This window comes from Impatiens glandulifera, chromosome 9 (genome assembly GCF_907164915.1).
Source record: "Impatiens glandulifera chromosome 9, dImpGla2.1, whole genome shotgun sequence".
Lineage (NCBI taxonomy): Eukaryota > Viridiplantae > Streptophyta > Magnoliopsida > Ericales > Balsaminaceae > Impatiens > Impatiens glandulifera.
In genome coordinates, this window is record NC_061870.1 from 37895903 (window position 1) to 37916320 (window position 20418).

At 27.1% G+C, this 20418-nt stretch overlaps 2 protein-coding genes across 2 annotated transcripts; both read left to right on the forward strand.

Annotated features, from left to right (window-relative positions):
• The first annotated feature begins 740 nt into the window (after window positions 1-740).
• Window positions 741-11123, forward strand: LOC124916429 (histone-lysine N-methyltransferase family member SUVH2-like). The gene is made up of 4 exons (XM_047457144.1): window positions 741-2550; window positions 10101-10246; window positions 10314-10535; window positions 10980-11123. Exons 1-4 carry the CDS (start codon window positions 741-743, stop codon window positions 11121-11123), a joined length of 2322 nt encoding a protein of 773 aa, XP_047313100.1.
• A 7216-nt stretch (window positions 11124-18339) lies between these two features.
• LOC124916430 (histone-lysine N-methyltransferase family member SUVH9-like) lies at window positions 18340-20325 on the forward strand. Its single transcript, XM_047457145.1, has one exon. The coding sequence runs from the start codon at window positions 18340-18342 to the stop codon at window positions 20323-20325; it is 1986 nt and encodes a 661-aa protein (XP_047313101.1).
• The last annotated feature ends 93 nt before the right edge of the window (window positions 20326-20418 follow it).

Consider the following 20418-nt stretch of genomic DNA (forward strand, 5'->3'; position numbering starts at 1 on the left):
TATTTAATTATCTATAAATAAAATATTTAAATCACTTAATCCTATAAACATGTAAATGTTCTATTCAAATAAACTAAATAATAAGTCTGTAAAAAAAATCTGAGAAAATAATAATTACAAAAAAATAAAACCAATTGAGACATTGCATGATCTAATCTAAAAAAAATTATTTAATTACAGTTGTGTGCATATTTATTTATTTTTATGTAAATAAAATATTTAAATCAATTAAACCTATAAAATGTAACATTTGTATTTAAATTTGAATAATAAGTATGTTAAAAAAGAATAAGTTACCTAAAATAAAATAAGATAATCAAAATAGTACATTATTTTTTATTTTTTTTATGTAAATATATTGCACGTGTATGCACTATCACATAAAAAAGAATTCATTTTATAAATACATTATACAATTAAAATATTATTTATTAATAAATTGTAGCTGTTAATGTTTAAAAAATAAATATCTAAATTTGTATATTATGAGTATTATTATTTTTCTAAATGAACTTATTGTATCAATAAGTACTAATTACTCTTTAGAGTGAATCAAACAAATAGGACGGAGAAAACAAAGTGAATGAAACAAATTTGTCTATTTAAGTATGTAATGTTGAACATGTATAGAGTACTTTTACATCCGGCGAGATCGAAGTTCTTTGAGGAGGAGGAGAGGAACCTTTCTTTTCTTTTCTTTTCTTTTCTTTCAGATTCCGGTTTTCACTTGTTGTAACATCATGTCTTCCCTAACTCCATTTCAAGACCTCAATCTCATTCCCACCGCTTCCTTTTCCTTTGGCGCCAGTAGTAGTAGCCACATAGCTCCAACCCTCACTGTACCCAAATTGGAACCTAAGATCGAGCCTTATGATGAATCACTTCCTCCTCAAACCCACCATTTTCTTCAGGAATCCGGGTCCGTCGTCACGCTGGTGCCGGTGCATTTTCCGGAGGAAAATCGCTTGCCAACTGCTTTCCCCAAGTGGCAGCGGCAGAAGTTGGAGAGAAGGTCTTCGGAACTAGTTCGGATCACAACTTCAGGAATTGAGGATGAGAGATACCATCGTGATAGGGTGAGGAAGACCAGAATGTTGTATAGCTCTCTGCGGAATTTGACAAGTTCAGATGTAGATAACCGGAAGCGTAATCGTAGTACTATAGATGCTGGGTCTTTCATGAGGGATAGTGGGTTATGGCTGAATCGTGACAAAAGAGTTGTGGGCTCCATTCCCGGTGTTGAGGTCGGCGACATCTTCTTCTACAGGATGGAGTTATGTGTCCTGGGATTGCATGGCCACACTCAAGCGGGAATGGACTATCTCCCGGCGAGCCTCAGTCCAAATGGTGAACCAGTTACAACAAGTATCATCTTCTGGGGAGGCTACGAAGGTGATGAAGATTCGGGTGACGTCATCATCTACACAGGCCTAGGTGGGAAAGGCGGTCGCCGTAAGCAGCAACCTGCAGGTAACCAGGTACTTAAAGGTGGAATGCTTGGTCTCGGTAAAAGTATGCAATACGGAATTGAAATCAGGGTGATTCGGGGATTTAAGAATGAGAGAAGTCCAAACGGTAAGATATTTATATACGACGGTTTGTACGAGATCGAAAAGGAATGGCGGGGCGAGAGTAGATCAGATCCGTACGTGTTGAAGTATAAGCTCGTTAGAAAAAAAGGTCAACCTGAAATGGGTAGTACTTCTATAAGGGATCCTTTGTCTGCGAGACCAGCTCTTAGATATCAAAATTATCAAGATATTTCTGGTCTGAAGGAGAAAAGGCCAGTTCCTCTATTTAACGAAATAGACGGTGATACAGGACCAGCTTTTTATCACTACATCGCCCGAGCTTTATTTTCTCATGATGTTTATCATAGTGCTGGAGCGGGTACTACTGGCTGTGGTTGTGTTGATGGCTGTAGGGATAATTGTGCCTGTGCTATGAAAAATGGAGGTGATTTTCCATACAATCATGAGCAACTTCTGGTGAAAGGAAAGCCTTTAATATTTGAATGCGGTCCTAGTTGTCCCTGTCCTCCAGATTGCAAAAATCGCTTATCTCAAAGAGGGTTGAGATACAAATTTGAAATTTTCAGGTCTAAGGAAACGGGCTGGGGTGTTAGGTCACCGGATCCGATTCAAGCCGGGTCTTTTATATGTGAATATGCTGGAATCGCTCTCACAGAGAAGCAAGCCCATATATTATCTGGGAATGGAGGACATAACTTAGTACATCCAGGTCGGTTCGCCAAGAGATGGATGGAATGGGGCAATTTGTCTAGTATTATACCTGATTATGTCCACCCAAAACATCCATCCACACTGCCATTGAAATTTGCTCTTGATGTTTCAAGTTCAAGAAATCTGGCTTCCTATATAATCCGTAGTCCTAGTCCCAATCTGATGGTACAATTTGTGCTATATGACCATAACAACTTAGAATATCCAAGACTTATGTTATTTGCATTGGAGAACATCCCCCCACTGAGAGAGCTAAGTCTTGATTATGGTGCGGCTCAGACACCAACAACGCCCCGGACCTCTTATGGTTAGGATCAATGAAGTTCTTATGTTTTTGTGTTTGTTCGTGTTTTGGTTGTATCTTGTGGTACTTTTGACCACTTCATTTGTTTTATTTGTCTTTTATTTATTTGCTATTGTTATTGCTATTACATGTACTCTTAACAATTTGTTTGAGTTTTTAATCATTGTTATGACTCTTAAAATTTTGTGTAAAAATGTTATATCTATTTGTTTGAATTTGGTAGAAGTATAAATCAATTACTAAATTACTATATAGAGCTATTTTAACTAATATTTTAGATGCTTATTAAGAGTTGTTATCATCTCCAATTTGTAGGTCTGGTCTGAAATGTGGTTGTATCCTTTTTTTCTTATAAATTTATGACTAAGATAAATTTCTTCTTCTTTGGGTTTAAATGGAACAATCTCTTGTATCATGTATTTTTTTTTTTGTATCTATCTATCTACTTTGATATGGTGTGATCTTGATTTAATTACTTAGTTTATTTATACAACTGTTGATTATGAAGGCTTTCTTTCTAAATCAAATTAATATGGATACTCCATATTATAGGTAAATCAGGAGAAACACTTATTCCTGAATTTTTATTATTAGTTTTTTTGGGGTATATTTTTGTTAAAAAAAATCTATATTATGATATAAATATGAGTAAATTTAAATCTAACACCAAAAATAATAAGTAGTCTTAATATTACACACTCAAAACAGAATAGAGTTGAGATGGAAGATTAATTACTTATTATTTACTATTTTGTACCAAATAATAAAATTCTTTTTCAAACCATACAAAACTGATTTATTTATTTTTTATATAGGTCTGAATATGTGAATTTTTCTTCTTTTTCAATTTAGGAAGTAGTACTTTCTATAAGTAGAATTATTATCATGTTATCCAACTTCAATATAACTAATTAATCTGTCTTAATTTAAAAATCATATACTCTCCCATAGGTTGTAATTATAAATATTTTAAAATTAAACTTTGTAAATATATATATAACTGAAAATGTATTTATATTTATAGATAAAGACATTCAAAATGTAGATGCATTATCTTAGGAATTTTATAATCGAAAGTAAATTAAATTTAATATATAATAATGAGAACATTTATTTAATAACTTCTCCTTGATTGTTAAAAGAAAACTATTTTTTACGAGTTAATTTTGTTTGTTTGAAAAAAGTTTGAAAGCTATCTATATTTAAGGAGAATTCAATATATTTTTATTTTAAAATTTTATTTCAAAATTTGCCCACAGTTTAAGAGTTGATTATAAAGTATGTTAATATATTATTTTACTTTAATTAATATGTTTTTAATGATAGTGATCAATAGGTTAATTTATAAATTGACAGATCCATATGTTAACCTTTATATTAGCACACCTATGATCACCTATTCTTGTTTCCTCACACACAAAAATTCATATGCATTAAAGCTTGAGATTCGATTAATTAACTTTCATTAAACATTATATATATTAAAATATTAATCTTATAAATTTGAAATCATAATAAATATAAGAATTTAGCAGACTCATTATTAAATCTATTAACCTTGAAAAAAAAACAAAAAAATGTGCTTTCTTTTTCTGATTTGACATTATTTGTTACATAAAGACAAATATAAAATAGCTGTTAAATCCATCGATCAATGTATATATAATTGGACAGTAGTTTAGGGCAGATCATGGTGAGGGAACACGTGTCTTTTATGTATGCATGCATGCATCAATCCGAGACAGTAAAGCCTGGCCTGGCGAATGGTTAATTAGCTATTATTACTTTATAATAAATGACAGCCCAATTATATAGTAAATAGTAAAAAGTAAAAACACCATATATATAAAAAGCCTTACCAGTACCTGATCAGCCAATGTACGTAATTTCGAGCAGCTGTAAATTTGACATCTTTCAACGGATTCCAATATTTATTATAAGCTATGTATATTGCATTTGTCTTGAATATACAACCACTTTTCTGAATCATATTGTTGCTTTAATGACCACCCTAATTATTTGGTCAACATCAAATTAATTAATTTATTGTCAAATGTATCATTTCGAATTATTCCCCAGGGCCCTCAGGCCTTGTTTGAGGAAAGGGTTTTTTAGTTTTTATCCGAGTTTTATCCAAAAAAACCCTTGTGTGATAAAAAGTAAGAAAAAATTGGTTTTTAAATTTTGAAAACTAATTTGCCCTTTGACTTTAGAGGGTATGGTGTAAGTGAGTGAATGATAGTTTAGAGAGAGAGGATAAAATTAAAGGGTAATTTTTGGTATTAAAGTGATAAAATTATTTGATTTGATGGTTGATAAGATGTTTGAGTTTTGGGATAAAAACTGGGTTTTATCCCAAAAACTCTTTCATCAAACGAGGCCTCAGTGTGTTCTTCCTTAATTTGATCTTGATTTATATTATGCCTAAGGCCTAAGCATTTATTGGAAATGTACGTTTGATAATGGATAACAGGGAGTTTATTGGTTAGTGGATCAAACAAATTAAACATCATCTAGATCCTCATTTAGACAATAATTTTAATTATCTTATATTACTCTTTTGATTTGGAAATATTGTTCTTGTTATAACATAATTATGCTGAGGTATTCTAATTTTTTTAAATTAGAATCAATAAATAAATCACATCCAACCACAAACAACTAACTTTACATGTTTCAAAAGAAGACATAGATTATAATGTTCAAAAAATTAACAAGTCATTGAGTTTAAAATAACTTATAAAATTATATGTTATTTTAAAAATAAATAATTAAATTTCCCATAAAAAATCTCAAATAAATTTGATGCTTAAATAAATTTCAGATTATAAATTTAATATTGTGATAAATCTGTCGTCTCCATATTATCATATTAGTAAGTATATTTTAAATTAAGTTTATTTATATTTTAATTTTTTTTATGTATATCATAAGTATATATATTTTAAATTAAATGTGATTTTGTTTGTTAGTTTAGGTAGTATCGCCATCATAACGTGGTTTTTCAAATTTGACATTGTGCTGTCTTAATCATGTCATAAATTTGTTGTCTTACTTTTTCTTGTTTTTAAATTCGAGATTGTCAAATTCACTAAATAGGTGCATAGTATTACCTACAAGTATTATTTTTTTTTATAATAAATACATTTTGGTGTACATGTATAGTCTTCTTGTTTTTATTGTTATGTTGTAATGTCGTTATGACTCATGTAATAAATGTGTTGTTTCACATTTCTATAATTAAGTGACAAAATTCATTGAGAATTTAATTAATTTTCTATATATTATATATTCATGAATACATATTTTAAATTAATTGTGATGATGTGGTTAGCGTTAGTGCGTTACTAGTGTCGCAAATAATGTTTCTTTTACTTTTGTCGTTGTAGTGTCATATTGTCATGTCATAAATGTATTGTTTCTTGTTATTACTCGTTCTACAATCGACAAGTAGATACACATTATTCATATAACGATAATTATATTTGTATCTATTTTATATATATAACATATTTTAAATTAAATATAATTTTAAAATATATTGTTTTTTTGTATTAAGGCTGTGTTATATTGACGTTGTGTCATAACACGAGTCACCATTAATTTGCGTGATATTAGTATACATGTAAGTATATAATAATTTTTTATATATATTTTGGTCGATTTTTTATATATAAATGCGATTTTGGCGTAAACGTTAGTAGTGTCGTCGTATTTTCTTATTTGTGATGTTGTGTCGTATTGTTGTAATGTCATAAATGTGTTGTTCCATATTTTACCATCAAGGTTAACATGAACGAGTAAGTAAGTTTACATGCGTGGTATTAATATGTGTAAATATATTTCAAATTAAGATTTTTTTATCGACTATTATAACGCGTGTTTTTGCTTTTGACGTTGTTGTGTTTTATTGTAATGTTATAAATATGTAAGTTTTTGTTACTAATTGAGGTTGACACAAGTCACTAAGCATACATATAAACGATATTAATATTTTTGTAAGTATATTTCAAATTAAGTTTTTTAAAATATTTTGATCTAATTTTTTATATTTAATATATTTTTATATATAATTAAGTATATATATTTTAAATTAAATGTGATTTTGTTTGTTAGTTTAGGCAGTATCGCCATCATAACGTGGTTTTTCAGATTTGACATTGTGTTGTCTTAGTCATGTCATAAATTTGTTGACTTACTTTTTACTTGTTTTTAAATTCGAGATCGTCAGATTCACTAAATAGGTCCATAGTATTACCTACCAGTATTATTTTTTTATTTATAATAAATACATTTTGGTGTACATAGTCTTCTTGTTTTAATGTTATGTTGTAATGTGGTTATGACTCATGTAATAAATGTGTTGTTTCACATTTCTATAATTGAGTTTGACACAAATTCATTGAGCATTTAATTAATTTTCTATATATTATATATTCATGAATACATATTTTAAATTAATTGTGATGATGTGGTTAGCGTTAGTGCGTTACTAGTGTCGCAAATAATGTTTCTCTTACTTTTGTCACTGTAGTGTCATATTGTCATGTCATAAATGTATTGTTTCTTGTTACTCGTTCTACAATCGACAAGTAGATACACATTATTCATATAGCGATAATTATATTTGTATCTATTTTATATATATAACATATTAATAAAAATATATTTTAAATCAAATATAATTTTAAAATATATTGTTTTTTGTATTTTTTATATATAATATATTAATAAACAATATTTTAAATCATGTGATTTTGGTATAAACGTTAAGAATGTAGTAATCATAATGTGTCTTATTATCTTGACATTATGATGTATTGTCGCCATTTCATAAATGTGTCGTTATTGTTCATACAATCGAGGTTGACACGGGTTACTAAGAATGCATGTGTGTGGTATTAATATATTTATAAATATATTTTAATTTTTTATATATATTTTGATCGATTTTCTATATATAATATATTCATAAATGCATATTTAAAATCAATTGATTTTGGTGTTAGTAGTGTCACCATCATAATGAGACTTATTATTTCTTATGTTTGTGGTGTCCTATAGTAATGTTATAAATGTGTTGTTCTTTGTTCTATAATCGAGGTTAACACGAGTCACTAAGTAGGTGTGCGGTATTAATATACATATAAGTATATTTTGAATTATTTTTATTATTTAAATATATTGATTAAAATTTAATATATAATATATATTAATAAATACATATTTCAAATCAAATATGATAGTGTCGTCATCATAACGTGTATTCGTATGGTATTGTTGTAATGTCATATATGTGTCGTTAATTTTGTTACAATTGAGATTGACATAGTCATTAAGTAGGTGCGCATTTTACATGTTATATTTACTACCCACACCAACACAATTAAGGACAACACAATTACTAAAGAGGTGGTGTGTCGTTATTCGTTAATTTCTCGTTATATATATATTACGTCAAAATGGTACATTACCCTAATTTCTTAAATATTTTTAATTTAATACACTATATTTTATCTATTTTTTTAAAAGACAAACTTATCTTTCACTAGTGAAAAAGGGAGTTTTACCGAAAGATTTTATAAGTGCCGAAAGGGAGAAATCTGTCGCAAATGAGGAAAAAAACCGACAGTGGCTGCAAATCGACTAAGTATAGGATTTTCTTTAAGGTATATATCGAAAGATATAGTATATATCTTTCGGCTTTGATCTATTCCAAAACATTTTTAGAAAAACGACTAAGTATAGGATTTTCTTTAAGGTATATATCGAAAGATATAGTATATATCTTTCGGCTTTGATCTATTCCAAAACATTTTCATAAAAACGGCTAAGTATATGATTTTCTTTAAGGTATATACCGAAAGATATAGTATATATCTTTCGGCTTTGATCTATTCCAAAATATTTTCAGAAAAACGGATAAGTATAGGATTTTCTTCAAGGTATATACCGAAAGATATATACTCTTTCGGCTTTGATCATTTTAAAAAAAACATTCAAATGAACGACTAAGTATAAGATTTTCTTTAAGGTATATACTGAAAGATATATACTATATCTTTTGGCTTTGATCATTTTCAAAAAAATTATAAAACGGCTAAGTGCATGGTTTTTTGGGTTTTAAAGGCCAAAACCGAAAGATGTACATATATCTTTCGGGTTTTCTAAAGAATACCGAAAGATTTAGGGTAAATTTTTCGGGTTTATCCATCCTTCACAAGTTTCTTATGTGATTGAGTTAAGTTACAAGTGTAGGTTGTTTTGTTTGATTATATATATATAATGTATACAAGCTTTGTGTTTGATCATTATATACTTAGAATGAATGATTGTGTTTTATATTTGTATGCGTAGGGATTTGTGTTTAAATTTTATGTATAGAATTGTGTTTAGGTTTGAAGGATAAAATATAATAATGGTTAAATCAAGTGAAGACAGTAAGTTGTAAAAATTCAAATATCGAAAGATTTAGGGCAAATCTTTCGGTTTTGAATGGTAAAACCGAAAGATTCATATAAATCTTTCGGGTTTACTTAATTTCCAGCACTTGTTTTTTCCTTGGGTTTTAAAGGCCAAAACCGAAAGATTTGGGCGTATCTTTCAATTTTTCTATAGAATACCGAAAGATTTGCCATATATCTTTCGACTTTGTCTATCCTCTACAAATTTCTTGCTCCTTATCCAATTGGTGTTTTGGTTTCTAAGTACATGAATCTTGTTTAATTGTACATGTATATCAATTGTGATTCAATATTTCAAATATAGGGGTTATGATTAAACTCACAAGTATAGGATTGTTGTTTGAGTATATAAAATGTATATAAGCTTTGTGTTTGATCATTATATGTTTTATATTTGTATGTGTGGGGATTTGTGTTTAAATTATATGTATAGAATTGTATTTAGGTTTGAAGGATAAAATATAATAATGGTTAAATCAAGTGAAGGAAGTAAGTTGTAAAATTTCAAATACCGAAAAATTTAGGGCAAATCTTTCGGTTTTGAATGGTAAAACCGAAAGATTCATATAAATCTTTCGGGTTTGCTTAATTTCCAGCACTTGGTTTTTCCTTGGGTTTTAAAGGCCAAAACCAAAAGATTTGGGTGTATCTTTCGGTTTTTTTATAGAATATCGAAAGATTTGCCATATATCTTTCGGCTTTAACTATCCTTTACAAATTTCTTGCTCCTTATCCAATTGGTGTTTTGGTTTATAAGTACATGAATCTTGTTTAATTGTACATTTATATATGGAATGTGATTTTGTTTTACAAGTATATATGTTTGTATTTGATTATATATAAACATGTATAAGTTTTGTGCTTGTAATTAATTAGAATATCTTTCGGTATTCAATGTTAAAGTCGAAAGATATCGTTATATCTTTCGGTATTCAATGTTAAAGCCGAAAGATTTCGTTATATATTTCGGTTTTGCCTTTTTCTCAAAGCCAAAAGATATAGGAAAAACTTTCCCCCTTTAATAAAAGGAAATACCGAAAGTTTTATCTATATCTTTCAGTATTTTTACTTTATATCGCGATTTTGTAGAAACCTTCCCCTGCTCTCTCTCTCTCTTCGGTCTCTTTTCCCTCCGCCGATTCCAGCCGCCATCCGCCATCCTCCGATTCCAGCCGTCCTCCGACGAATCCACCTCTCCCTTCGACCAACTTGATTCACTATGGCGTGCTATGACGGTAAAAAATTGAACCTTAATTAACATTCAAAGGAAGTTTTATAACATTTGGTGATTTTATATTTCAGGATCCATTTGAGAATAGAGATATGCCTATAGATACGTTCAAAGAGGCCAGAATTGCACACGCCAATCAAATATGGGATAGGTGGCGCTCTGATTTGAGTCGGGATTACGTCCGGATTCATAACGGAGATGAGGCGGCCGTGCTTGCGAATCCACCACCTTGTTATGATCCAGCAGATTGGGAGTTCCTCTACAGACACCACTTCTTCACCGAGAATTTCAAGGTATGTATAATTTCATAATTGAAATATGTACTAACGACACTAGTTTTAACTTTCTTTTTTTATTATAAATGTAGAAAAAAAGCTCTATCAATATTGACAACAGAAAATAAGTGAAGTTTCCACACCATACAGGCAGTAAACCATTTTCGCGCGTATAAAAAGAATTAGTATGTAGATTATTCAGTTATACTTATTATAAATAATTTAATTAATTTACTGATGAACACTAACTAAATTATTTGTACAGACGGTTGAACTCGGACGTCCACCAACTATCATAGAGAGGTTTAGAAAGAATCAAACTCCGAGACCGACCAAAGACAACCCGATCCCGACGTTGAACCCATTAGCATAAGATAAGATCATAAGTAAATAAATAAGTTTAATTGAAAATTTAATATAACTATATATACATCTTATACAATGAAACTTTAAAATGTGCAGGCGGAAATGGAACAAATAATTAGTGAAACACCCGATATCTCCGACTTTGAGGTGACCGAGAAAGCCTTCGGGCCCCAACGACATAGACAAGTGATGGGTATGGGGTCAGGCGTCCGTCCATCGCACTTTTACGGTGATCGGTGAAGGAGCGACAATTCTCAACGTGGAGGGTCGTCGTTAAGAGAAGATAACCAACATCTTCGGGCACGAGTCAATGAACTGGAAGAGATAGTTCAATTTAATAACGAAAACACACAAAAACAGATTGCAGAAATATTAGCAAGGTTATCGAATCAACCACCACAACCACCGTCGAGTTAGTACGTTTATTATGTAGTTTTTGAATAATGTTATCGTATTTGGAACAAGTATGTTGGATTATATTTTTGGATTATGTTTTGGATTAGTACACATGTGTTTGTAACACGTGTTTGTAATACGTATTGATTTAGAATTTTGGAAAATGTAATGAATTTGTTTTATTATTATATTTTTTGGTTTGATTGATAATTAAACAGGTTAAGGTTATGTAAAACAAACAAAATATTAAAAATCTGTAAAGAGGAAATACCGATAGATTTATGCATATCTTTCAGTAAAGACATTAAAGCAAAACCGAAAGATATGCATATATCTTTTGGTAAAGTCATTAAAACAAAACCGAAAGATATGCATAAATCTTTCGATAAAGTTATTAAAGCAAAACCGAAAGATATGCATATATCTTTCAGTTAAGTAATTAAAGTAAAACCGAAAGATATGCATAAATCTTTCGTTAAAGGAAGTGGAGCAGAGCCGAAAGGAAGTAAAGAAAAACCGAAAGATATACATACATCTTTCAGTAAAGGAAGTAAAACAGAACTGAAATGTATGCATAAATCTTTTGGGAAAGGAAGTAAAGCAAAATCGAAAGACATACATAAATCTTTCAATAATTGAAGTAAAAGCAATTCCGAAAGATTTCACTAAATCTTTCGAAAAAGAATATACCGAAAGATATGAAAGCTTTCGAGTTAGATCTCCACACCTTTACCGACAAGATCACTACCGACAATGCCGACAGTCTAACGTGTTGTCGGGAAAAGACCTTTACCGACAGATATAGGGCTTTTACCGAGAGGTTATACTTTCGATAAAAGACCTATTTTTACTAGTGTTTGTTCACTTTCGTTTTATTCATAATTTTCTCGTTATTTTTTTATCTCACCTTAGCTCGAATTTCTAGATCTGGTCCATTAAAACTAAAATATTATTTCCTATTTTTTATATTGGAATTGGTTGAATATAAAAAAATGCTAAAATTGTTTAATATATGTGACATAAATTTAAATTGTTTATAATATTTAATAATAATGAAATATTATTTGTTTTGTGAGGGCATTGTTACAAGTTTTCGCTAAGATTAGTTCATATAATTTTTGTTGGAACAACCTTACTTTGGAGTTGAAGATTTCATCTAAGATCTCGTTTTTTAGATGGAGCGTTATTCACGGTGAAATTCTTACGGATCATATGTGCATGAAAAATATTGTATTATGGTTAGTCGCATGTGTCACCATTCTGATTCGTATAATTCATAATTATATTATTATGATGTTTTCTGATATTCATTTTGGAAAGTCGGTAGAGTCCGTCGGAGAGTTAATCGTTCTTCTCCAGAACTAAAGAACTCGATAATCTATTGATTAACGTTTTATTTTTTATTTTTTTCTCTTTCATGTCATGTTTTTGTCGTTGTATGCTTAAACTATTTTCATCATTTTTAATATATGTGAAACATTTTTTTAAAATAATAATAATGAAATATATTATTTTTATAAAAAAATATATTTAATACAATTTAAATATAAAAATAAAATTATGATCCAAAATTAAATAATTATTTATATCAATATTATAAAATAATTTTATAATAGCTAAAAGAAATTTATATAAATTATAATTAAAATATTAAATAATAAACTTAAAATAAAGTATTATTTAAAATTTTAATTTAAACCATTTTTAATAATACTATAAAAATAACAAGTAGGTTCAGAAGCTTGTAAAAACAAAATTTATATAATTAATTTCAAAATAAATATAATCAAATACATTCTTATAATTAAATGGTGCTCTTTTTATAAAAGTTTTGAAAAGTTCTATTTTCCTTTAAATTAGTTATATTAAAATAGTTATTATTTATTACAACATTATTAAAAAAAATTACATAGTTAATGTTTTAAAAAATAATATATAAAAATGTTAATGAAGGTATATAATATTAAATATTAAAATAAATTAATTAATTAATCCTATCAAATCTACACCGATGTAATCTACACCGATGTAATTTAATAAACTAAATATTAACTTTGTCCCTGTGTAGAGAATAAAATAACAAATATAGTCTGGAGAATAAGATAACAAGTATATTCTATGTAGAATGTGCAAAGAATAAGATCAGAGATAAAACTCAACTGAAACTCATCTTTCGGATCTTTCTTGACTTTTTAGCCAACATTTAAAACGTTGATTTTACGTTTAATTTTTTTATATTAAAACAATTTATAATAGTTATTATTTATTAAAAATTTGTAATAGTTAATATTTTAAAAAATAATATTTAAATTTATAATGAATATAAATAACCTTATACATATAATATTAATTATTACAATAAATAAATTAAGTATATCAACTGCTAATGGTTTTATTCCAATCCACTATTATAACTCTATAAAAACAAATAAATTAAAGAAAACAAGCTCAATTAAAATAATTTAATCTAAAATTTTGGAATTTTTTTGAATTTAAATGTTTTGTGTATGCATTTTTACATAAAAATATTTCAAGTATTAAAAAAAAAAAAAAAAAAAAAAACTGAATAATAATAATAATTGTTTTTGAATAAACTTGTTTGGTTGGTTCAATTTACTTAAATAATTAAACTTAATCCAACATTATTTTATTTTCTTATTTTTCTTAAATCACTCACTCATTCATAAAACAAAACACAAAATATTTTTATATTTTAAATTTTTATTTTTTATTTTATCATTATATATATATTTTTAAAAAATTATTAAAAAAATTATAACTCATTAAAATTAAAAGAGTGATAAGGGCGAGAATTAAAAAAGGGAATGAAGTAAAAAGTATAAAGAAAGAGATATAAATTGTTTTATTTTTTCAGTCAATCATATCTTCATTCCCTTACTCAATATACATCCCAATCATTTCTCTTAAAATTATTATCAATTATTAGTTATAAATAACTTTAATCATGAAATTTAAAAAAAAAAACAAATAAAATTAGTTATTTAATAAACGAAGAGAAGCCTAATTCTGTAGAAGCATATTACTAGAAAACAAAGTGAATCAAACAAGCTTTAATAATCTAATATAAAAGTTTGTCCAAACTTATAAATACATTTTCCAATTAATTAAAATATAGCTTATAATTGTTAGTATTTATTAAAAAAATGGTAGAAGTTAATGTTTAAAAAATAATATTTCAATTTGTAATGAATGTATATAATATTCAATATAATATATTAATTATTAAATATTATTATAAGTATTCAAATAAATAAAATAAACCAATTAGGCATATAAAAGGTTAATAATAACTAAAAAGAATAAGTTAGATAAAAAAAGACCAATTAAAATATAACATTATTTAATCTAAAATCTTATTTAAATATTTTCATGTGTATGCACTTTTACATTCAAATAAATAAATATTTTACAATGAAAATATAGTTTATAATTAGTTAATATTTATTAAAAAAAGTGTAGTAGTTAATCTTTAAAAAAATATATATTTAAATTTGTAATGAAGGTATATAATATTAATTTATAAATATTATTATAAGTATTAAATAAATAAAATATTTAAATCAATTAAACCTATAACAGTTTTATAAATTAAACGTATAAATACATTTTACAATTAAAATGAATAATAACTTGTAAAAGCTTATTAGAAAAAGTAAATAGTGCATAATCTAATCTAAGAACAATTATTTAAATATGTTTCACATGTATACACTCTACATAAAAAATATATTAATTTTATAAATACATTTTATAATTAAAATATAGTTTATAATAGTTATTATTTATTAAAAACAATTATAATAGTTAATGTTAAAAAAATAATACTTAAAATTGTAATGAATGTATATAATATTATTAAATATTATTATTAAAATAAATAAAATATTTAAATCAATTAAACTAAATCATAGTTCATGTAAATTTTTTTTTTGAGAAAATAATAAGTTACTTAAACAAATAAATCAAAATATTATTTTTAGATACGTTTCTACATAAAAAAAAATATTAATTTTATGAATATTATTAGTAAAACTATAATCTAAATAGTTAATAATTTAAGTTTTTATATTATTTAAATATGTTCCACGTGTATATAATTTTACACTAAAAAATAAATAGAAGAAAATTATATAAATTATAATTAAAAAATAATTTAAATATTACGAACTTAAAATAAAGTATCATTTAAAATTTTAGTTTAAACCAATTTTAATAATATTAAAAAAAATAACAAGTTTAAAAACTTGTACAATATTTTTTATAATTAATTTCAAAATAAATATATTCAAATACATTCTTATAAATAAATGGTGCTCCTTTTATAATTTTACAATTACAGTTTTGAAAAGTTCTTTTTTTCCTTTAAATTAGTTATATTAAAATAGTTATTATTTATTACAACATTATTAAAAAAGTTATAAGTAGGTAATGTTTTAAAAAATAATATATAAAAATGTTAATGATGGTATATAATATTAAATATTAAAATTAATTAATTAAATTTTTATGTTAATGATGGTATAAAATATTAGTTATGTAATTTAATAAACTAGATATTAACTCGAGTGACCGACTAGAGATATAGAGATATTAACTGTTGACTAGAGAATAATATTAATTTTCTGACTGATACAGTCTGACTAGAGAATCTGGAGAATAGAATACATAGTCTCTGTACAGATGCAGAGAAAACACACAATTGAAGCACCGATAATTGAGTGTATGATCTTTTCCCACTTTTCAGCCCACATTTAAAACGTTTGTTTTTATATTTTTTTTCACTTTATTACTTGTTTGAATCATTCATAAAACAAAATATAAAATATCTTATATTTTAAATTATTATTTTTTATTTTATTATTATATATTAATATATTTAATATATATAAATATATAAATTATAACTCTTTAAAATTATTATCAATTATTATTTTTTAAATAACCTAATAACTTAAAAAAATAATTATTTAAAAACCTAAAAAGGAGCCCTAACTCTTTGTAAAAGCATGTTAGTAGAAAAAGTGAATCAAACCAAATTTAATAATCTAATATTGAAGTTTGTCTAAAAAATTAAAAGTATAAATACATTTTATAATTAAAATATATCTTATAATTGTTATTATTTATTAAAAAATTGTAGAAAATAATATTTAAAAATAATTCAACTGAATAATAACCTGTAAAAACTTATAAGAAAAAATAATAAGTTACAAAAAACCGACTAATTGAAATAGTGCATAATTTAATTAAAAAAAATTATTTAAATATTTTCACATGTATACACTTCTACATACAAAAATATATATTAATTTTATAAATACATTTTACAATTAAAATCTAGTTTATAATGGTTATTATTTATTAAAAACAATTGTAATATTTAATATTAAAAAAATAATACTTAAATTTGTAATGAATGTATATAATGTTATATATAATATTAAATCTTATTACAAGTATTAAAATAAATAAAATATTTAAATCAATAACTCTGTATAGAATAAGTTATGAAAACACAAATAAATCAAAATAGTCCTAAGCTATTTTTTTTTTTTAATATGTTTCTACATAAAAATAATATATTAATTTTATAAATACATTTTACAATTAAAATATAGCTTATAATAATTATTAAAAAATGTTAGAAATTAATGTTTAAAAAAGAATATTTAATTTTGAAATGAATGTATAAAATATTATATATAATATTAATTATTAAATATTATCATAAGTATTAAATAAATTAAACTTATCCACTTGTAAATAGTAATAATTGTATTCAAATCAACTTAATAACATCTGAAAAATTATAAAATTACATTAAAAAAAGACCATTCCAAATAGCTGATATTTAATTTAATTTGTTTTATTTAAATATGTTTTTATTTAAATATGTTTCACGTGTATGCAATTTTACATAAAAATAAATAAATATTAATTTTATTAATACACTTTACAATTAAAATATAATTTATTAAAAAAATTCTAGTAGATAATTTTTAAAAAAAATATTTAAATTTGAAATGAATTTATAAAATATTATATATAATGTTAATTATTAAATATTATATTAATATTAAATAAATATAATATTTAAAAAAATTAAACTCGTATCAATTAGTAACCGTTGTATTCAAATTAACTGAGTATATACCTAAAAATTTAAAGTTACATAAACAAGAATAATCCAAATAACTCATAATCTAATCTATTTTTTCATATTTAAATATGTTTTACATGTATACAATTTTACATAAAAAAAAAAATATTAATTATTTTAATATATTTTACAATTAAAATATAGTTTATATATATTAATATTATTTATTAAAAATTTATAATAGTTAATGTTTAAAAAAATAATATTTAAATTTGAAATGAAGGTATATAATATTATATATATAATGTTAATTATTAAATATTATATGAGTATTAAATTAATAAAATATTTAAATAAATTAAAGTATTACAGTATTAACTAGTAGGTTGTATTTAAATTTTAACTATTAAGTTGTATTTAAATCAAATGAATAATTCAGTAAAATTATGAAAAAGAATAAAATTAAATAAACAACACTAATCTAATATCTCACAATCTAATTTAATTTTTTTAATTTAAATATGTTAGGCTGTATACAATTTTACATAAAAATAAAATATTAATTTTATAAATAAATTTTACAATTAAAATATAGTTTATATTATTTATTTAAAAAATTATAATTGTTAATATTTAAATTTGTAAAGAATGTATATAATATTAATTATTAAAAGTATTAAAATAAATATTTCTTTATAAATAAAACTAATAATATTTTATTAGAATAATTGTAACAAATAGGACGGAGAAAACAAAGTAAATCAAACAAGCTTTAAAGTTGGTCTCCAGCTGTTCTTACAACTGTTTCTCTCTATCTCTGTCTGGTGTGCAGAAATCAGCCATAATATTTTTCCTGCAAACAACTCCGGCGAGGAGTTCTTTGAGGACGAACCTTTTTTCTTTGAGATTCCGATTTTCACTTTGTTGTAAAATAACATCATGCATTCCCTAATTCCATTTCAAGACCTTAATCTCATTCCCACCGCTTCCTCTTCCGCTTCCTCTTCCTATGGCGATAGTAGTAGCCACATAGCTCCAACCCAGAGCCCCCTCACTGTACCCAAATTAGAACCTAATGATGAATCACTTCCTCAAACCCATTTGCAGCTCCATTTTCCTCAGGGCCCTAGCCCTAATTTGACGTTACATTATCCGCCTCAGGTTTCTCCTCCAGCTTTGGGGCAGATTCCGGAGAATACCTCCAGTACTGATGAAAGAGTCGTTTACTCCGATGTCCATAGATTATCAGAGTTTTTCAGGCCGGCAGTCGCGGAGGAAGTGCAGTACAACGGAGATGTTGGCGGTGTAAATGCTGAATCCGGTACCATCGTGCCGGTGCCGGTGCCGGAGGTAAATCGTTTACCAATTGCTTTCCCCCAGCAGCGGCTGCGGGGCCGGGGTGTGGAGAGAAGGTCTTCGGAACTAGTTCGGTTCAATGCTTTAGGAATTGAGGAAGAGAGATACTATCGTGGTGTCGTGAAGAAGACCAGAATGGTGTATAGTTCTTTGCGGATTTTGGCATGTAAAGATGCAGATAACCGGAAGCGTAATCGTAGTGATCTGAAGGCGGGGACTTTCATGATGAATAGTGGGTTAGGGCTGAATCGTGACAAAATAATTGTGGGCTCCATTCCCGGTGTTATGGTCGGTGACATGTTCTTCAGGATGGAATTATGTGTTGTGGGTTTGCATGGCCAAACCCAGACGGGAATTAACTATCTCCCAACGAGCATCATTTCAAGTGGTGAACCAGTTACCACCAGTATCATTGTCTCTGGAGGATATGAAGACGATGAAGATTATGGTGAAGTCCTCATTTACACAGGCCTAGGTGGGCGAGACAGGGGGCAGAGTGGTACCCAGGAAATTCGAGATGAAAATCTTGGTCTCGAAACAAGTAAGAAATACGAAATTGATATCAGGGTAATTCGGGGGTATGAGTCTAGTGAAAGTCCAAACGGTAAAATTTATATTTATGATGGTCTGTATAGAATCGTTGATGCATGGCGTGATAAGAGTAAATCATCAGGTTCTCTCGTGATCAAGTACAAGCTTCTTAGATTAATAGATCAACCTGAAATGGGTACTGCCATTATGAAGATTTCCCAGTATTATAGAAATGGTCCTTTGTATGCCAGACCTTTTGGATATCTCGGTCTAGATATTTCTGGTGGGAAGGAAAAAGTGCCCGTTCTTATATATAACAATATAGACGGTGATATTGGACCAACTTTCTATCCCTACATCACTAGTTCTATATTTCCTCGTACTGCTAGTTTTGCAGCTGGCTGTGATTGTGTTCGTGGCTGTAATGATAATTGTGTCTGTGCTATGAGAAATGGAGGTGATTTTGCGTACGATAATCAGGGACATCTGGTGAGAGGAAAGCCGGTAGTAGTTGAATGCGGTCCTGGTTGTCGCTGTCCTCCAAGTTGCAGAAATCGCTTATCTCAAAAAGGATTGAGATACATGTTTGAAGTTTTCAGGTCTAATGAAACGGGTTGGGGTGTTAGGTCACTGGATCTGATTCAAGCCGGGTCTTTTATATGTGAATATGCTGGAATCGTTCTCACAAAGGAGCAAGCACAAACATTCTCAATGAATGGAGGAGGAAATAATTTGATACATCCAAATCGATTCGGCAAGAGATGGATGGAATGGGGCAATTTGTCGGGTATTATCCCTGATTATGTCCACCCAGAACATCCATCCACACCGTCATTGGATTTTGCTCTTGATGTTTCAAGATCCAGAAATCTGGCTTGTTATATCAGCCGCAATCCTAATCCTAATATAATGGTACAGTTTGTGCTACGTGGTCAGAATAACTTATTAATTCCAAGTCTTATGTTATTTGCACTGGAGACCATCCCTCCATTGCAACAGCCGACTCTTGATTATGATTTGGCTCAGACTAACTCTTGATCATTATAGTGTGGCTCAGTCACCAGCAGCGCTCTGGCTCTGGAGCTATTTATGTTAGCATCATAAGTTTTTATGCTTTTGTGTTTGTCTCAT

Coding starts and splice junctions, on each gene's coding strand:
- LOC124916430 (XM_047457145.1), top strand. CDS start 18,340: ATGCATTCCCTAATTCCATTTCAAGACCTTAATCTCATTCCCACCGCT.
- LOC124916429 (XM_047457144.1), top strand. CDS start 741: ATGTCTTCCCTAACTCCATTTCAAGACCTCAATCTCATTCCCACCGCT. Junction 2,551..10,100: donor AACGCCCCGGACCTCTTATG/GTTAGGATCAAT, acceptor GCGATTTTGTAG/AAACCTTCCCCTGCTCTCTC. Junction 10,536..10,979: donor TCTTCACCGAGAATTTCAAG/GTATGTATAATT, acceptor TAAAATGTGCAG/GCGGAAATGGAACAAATAAT.